Below are 4002 nucleotides of genomic sequence, written 5' to 3' on the forward strand. Positions count from 1 at the left end.
GCTTTTGTCTATGTGCAAAATGTATAATATATATATACATTAAAATTGAAATAACTTTTAAAAAAATCAAAATGTCTGAACTGCAGAACAAATATTTTCTATCTAAGAATTTGAAACAATCTGCCAAATCCTATTTCTATATTTATTTATTTAGAAAAAAAACCAAAAAACTGTCAATTATTTTTCATCATAAAATTTACAGTAAACTAATACATATAAACTTTAAAAAAATTCAGATGATTTTAAAAAACAAGTTTCTATATCATCTGAAAGATTTTCATAAATAAAAACATGAGGTAAAATAAAAACAAGTTTTATTTATACAGATGTGTTGAAATCGCTCAAAAGAAGGAAGGGTTGTACTAAGTATGAAATGTTATGATTGGTATATGACAGAAAACTATTCAACATTCAAATTATCCTGAAACTTGAGATTTTAATTTCAATATGTTTTCTTTCGCGGATGCAAGTGCAGCTTTCAGTTCTGCAATTTCTTGTTTCACTTTCTTTTTTGCGTTAAGAATTTTCTGGAGATCGCGAATTTTTTTCTCCTCATAATCAGTTTTATGGCTGGGTGGTGCGGGGGTGTTCAATTTAGGATGAGTTAAAAGTCGGTACATCTTGGCAGTCGGATCCATGAATACCAGTTCGTCGTAGAATTCAGAATTAACAGGAGCAGTTCCCATTTTGACATTACCGTCTTTTTCACGATCAAATAGCTTTAGAAAATGATAAATGGTAACAGGTCTTTCATTGCTATCTTGAAAAAATATCTTAATAACAATTTCGAATTCACCCCAACCAGTCTCAGTTACTCCGTAAGGAGGAGCATGACAGACTCGATTTGGATCGGCGTAACTTTCATGCAATTTGAAATGAACACGTTTAACATAAACGGACATATCTTCATTATCGTATGGTTTCAAGTACACATTCCACTGATGCGTATGACCATCTTCATCTCGCTTGCTACCAAGATACCAAGCAACATTTCCATAAACAATGGGCTTTACCACTTGCACGCCTTTTAAACGACCACCGGCTTCTGGAGTAGCATTTTGTTTGCTATTCGGACCGCCACCTTTAGCTGCCGGGGTTCTCTGTTGTATAGGAAGAGATATCACTTGTTTTGATTCCATTACTTTTTGAAAACTATAAAATGATATGTAGAAACAAACACCCGAACAAGTCAAAGCTGAAGAATGTTTTTACAGTCAACACACAAAGATATGTTTATTTACTAAATCCCATATTCAGTTACTCTTTTCCTTTCACTTGAAAATGAAAGATTAGAAAATGCATTGGAATCAAGTCCCACTAGAGTCCTGTGGATCGAAAGCAGAAATGATAAAAATTTTCATTCAAAATAAAAACCAGATAAATATCAAAAGTTTTTACTGTTTACTATCGGAATTTCTTTTTTCAGTATTATCCATTTCAATAGAGGTGAACATTATAATTTGAGTCTCTAAATTTCATCTTTAAGTTAAAGTTTAATATCACCCGAATTTTTCATTTGATTGTGAAATTAATATAATAGATTCTGACTGAAGCATTTATCATTCAATTACTAACCTCATATCCAAAGTTATATTCAATAAAAATTTTGTAGAATAATTCACGTCATTTGATCATGATGTCAATATTCTAACTTGATCATCAGATAATAATGAATGAAATTCACATGCAACGAAATTCAACTAGACTAAAAGTGAAGATTTCAAAAATAAGTGATATTTAAATAACATAACTGCCCAAATGCAAGCGAGTTCAAGGATGAAGGGTCGGCCAGGATTCGAACCCAAATAGTTGGTCTTTTCTTGGCGTTTCTTCGTTAATCTCGAATTCAAGAGAATTTATTGGTGTCTTTAAAAGAAAAAGAGAGAAAACAATTCCAAATGTGATTGAAAATGCAGGATGATATTAAATAATCTTTACTTCCATTTTTGTAATTATATTTAAACATTGATCAATTTGTTTTAAAGCTGTTGATCTTTGCCAAATATTTTTCTCTAAGCCTGATCAACATTTAAAAAATTCTTCAAGTTCCGTATATGCTTCATCTAAGTTTTAATCCAGTATTTTTGTTCTTTAATTGCCTTGCCTTCTGAGAGATTTTTTTCCCCTGTAAGTATTCAGCAGTAGGTTAGTTGAAGTTGATGACTGTTTTTATTGATTTATACTACAAGGTAAAACAGGATATGCTAGTGATCCTTTAGTAGGATGATTAAAATAATGACGTTCCATTTCTATAACATAGCAACATTAGTTTATACATAATTTGTACTTCGAATGATATAGTAGATCAGATGTAATCGTTTGGTGATTGGATGCATACTATATTTATGAGATGGAAGATAGTAACAAGGTAAGCTATTTTCATTTAATTCCCATTATTAGTCACACTCTCCCTATATATATATTTATATATCTTGTTCAAATTTTCAGTCGTTAATAAAATACTTTTTATTCATCCACTCAAGTTCAAATACATTTTTTTTAAACTTGTAGAGGATGACACTTGATGTTAATACAGTTTTTTCAAATATTAATTTATTATTTATTAAATATAATTAATTTTTAATACTTTAAATAGAGTTTTAGCAGTTTGTAATGAAAAGTGAAATCAACAGGCAGTAGCTCAATCTGTAAAAGGCAAGGATTTCAGTATTTTTCATGTGAAGAATGCGAGTTCAATTCTTGCGAAAGCAGGAATTGAGTTAAAATTTTGTTTATATATATATTACTTGTTTTTCATGTTAAGTTGAATATGTAAGTAAATTTTCACTGGTACATACCCATTTGCTGACATTTGTAATAGTTTCTTTCTCTGAAGCAATTACCTGCCATAGAGTTCTCTAAAGGACTATATTGCAATATTTTATTCAAAGTTTCTTAAGAAAAAAATCTGTGCATCCTTTTTAAATAATTGAAATTTAGGAAAATTTTCAAAGATTCGCTTTACAATGTAATTGTTTAAAAAAATTTGTTTCCTTGTGCCATTTTAATCAATCGAGAAGTTATAAATACTATCAAATGGCATTTAATAATAAAGTTAGTTATATGGATGACACCATTTTGTATATATCTTTCAATAAGGTGGGGGAAAGTGATTTTTCTCCCTATATAAAACTATTCTAATATAAAATCAATTCTATGTACTCTAACCAGAATATCGGTTATTATGACTGCTTATGTGCATGGTAAGTAATAGGGTATTCTGTAGAGAAGGTTTAGTGAAATATAAATTAAATGAATGCAATTGCAAGCAATTTGCTTTATAGCCATTTTTTGCATCCAATAAGAAAATATTTAAACATACACACATTGATTTTTATCATTGCAGAATGCTTCTTGAATAATAAGGTAACCTGAGCACCATGTATTGAAATTGCACCCGACTCTTGCATCTAATATCTTAGATATCAAGTGTGAATTTTAATGTTTATATCTGTATTTACGTTAGAATAGCAATTTATTAAAAGACAAAAAATAAATTGTACACAAATATCTTGGATAAAATTTTCCGTCTTTATATAGATTCGAATAGCAAAAATATCCGAAATAAATGGTGGCATCTAATTAGTAGTTTAAATTCGCATTTCAGGGGATTAATAAATTAGAGAATGTGTATTGAATATTATCACTCGATGTAAGTTCTTAATGCACAACGACCTCCAAACTTAAATATATTGATCCTTAACGATCAACACCAATTACCGAAACTTTCCAGTTTTTGCAATGGAAAGTATTTGAATTTTTTTAAAACCTACAACGAATCTTTTTTTTTTCTTTACATATGATACGACTACGAGATTACATGTTCCCAATTTTTTTTCCTTTTATATAAATAAGCATATTCTTCTCAGCCCTGATACTATCTTTGAATTATTAATTTTATTATTTTATGTGATATTGTTCTAAATAGATAAAAATAAAAAAAAACATTTAATTTTTTTCTTTAAAAAATTTGTCAATTAATGACTTTTGATACATTTTGTA

The 4002-nt window shown here is 28.9% G+C and overlaps 1 protein-coding gene across 1 annotated transcript; it reads right to left on the reverse strand.

Moving 5' to 3' along the window:
* Positions 1 to 297: 297 nt before the first annotated feature.
* LOC129972292 (YEATS domain-containing protein 4-like) lies at positions 298 to 1245 on the reverse strand. The gene has a single exon (XM_056086376.1). It carries the CDS (start codon positions 1137 to 1139, stop codon positions 417 to 419), a length of 723 nt encoding a protein of 240 aa, XP_055942351.1. The 5' UTR covers positions 1140 to 1245; the 3' UTR covers positions 298 to 416.
* Between the last annotated feature and the right edge of the window lie 2757 nt (positions 1246 to 4002).

Source organism: Argiope bruennichi, chromosome 6 (genome assembly GCF_947563725.1).
Source record: "Argiope bruennichi chromosome 6, qqArgBrue1.1, whole genome shotgun sequence".
NCBI lineage: Eukaryota > Metazoa > Arthropoda > Arachnida > Araneae > Araneidae > Argiope > Argiope bruennichi.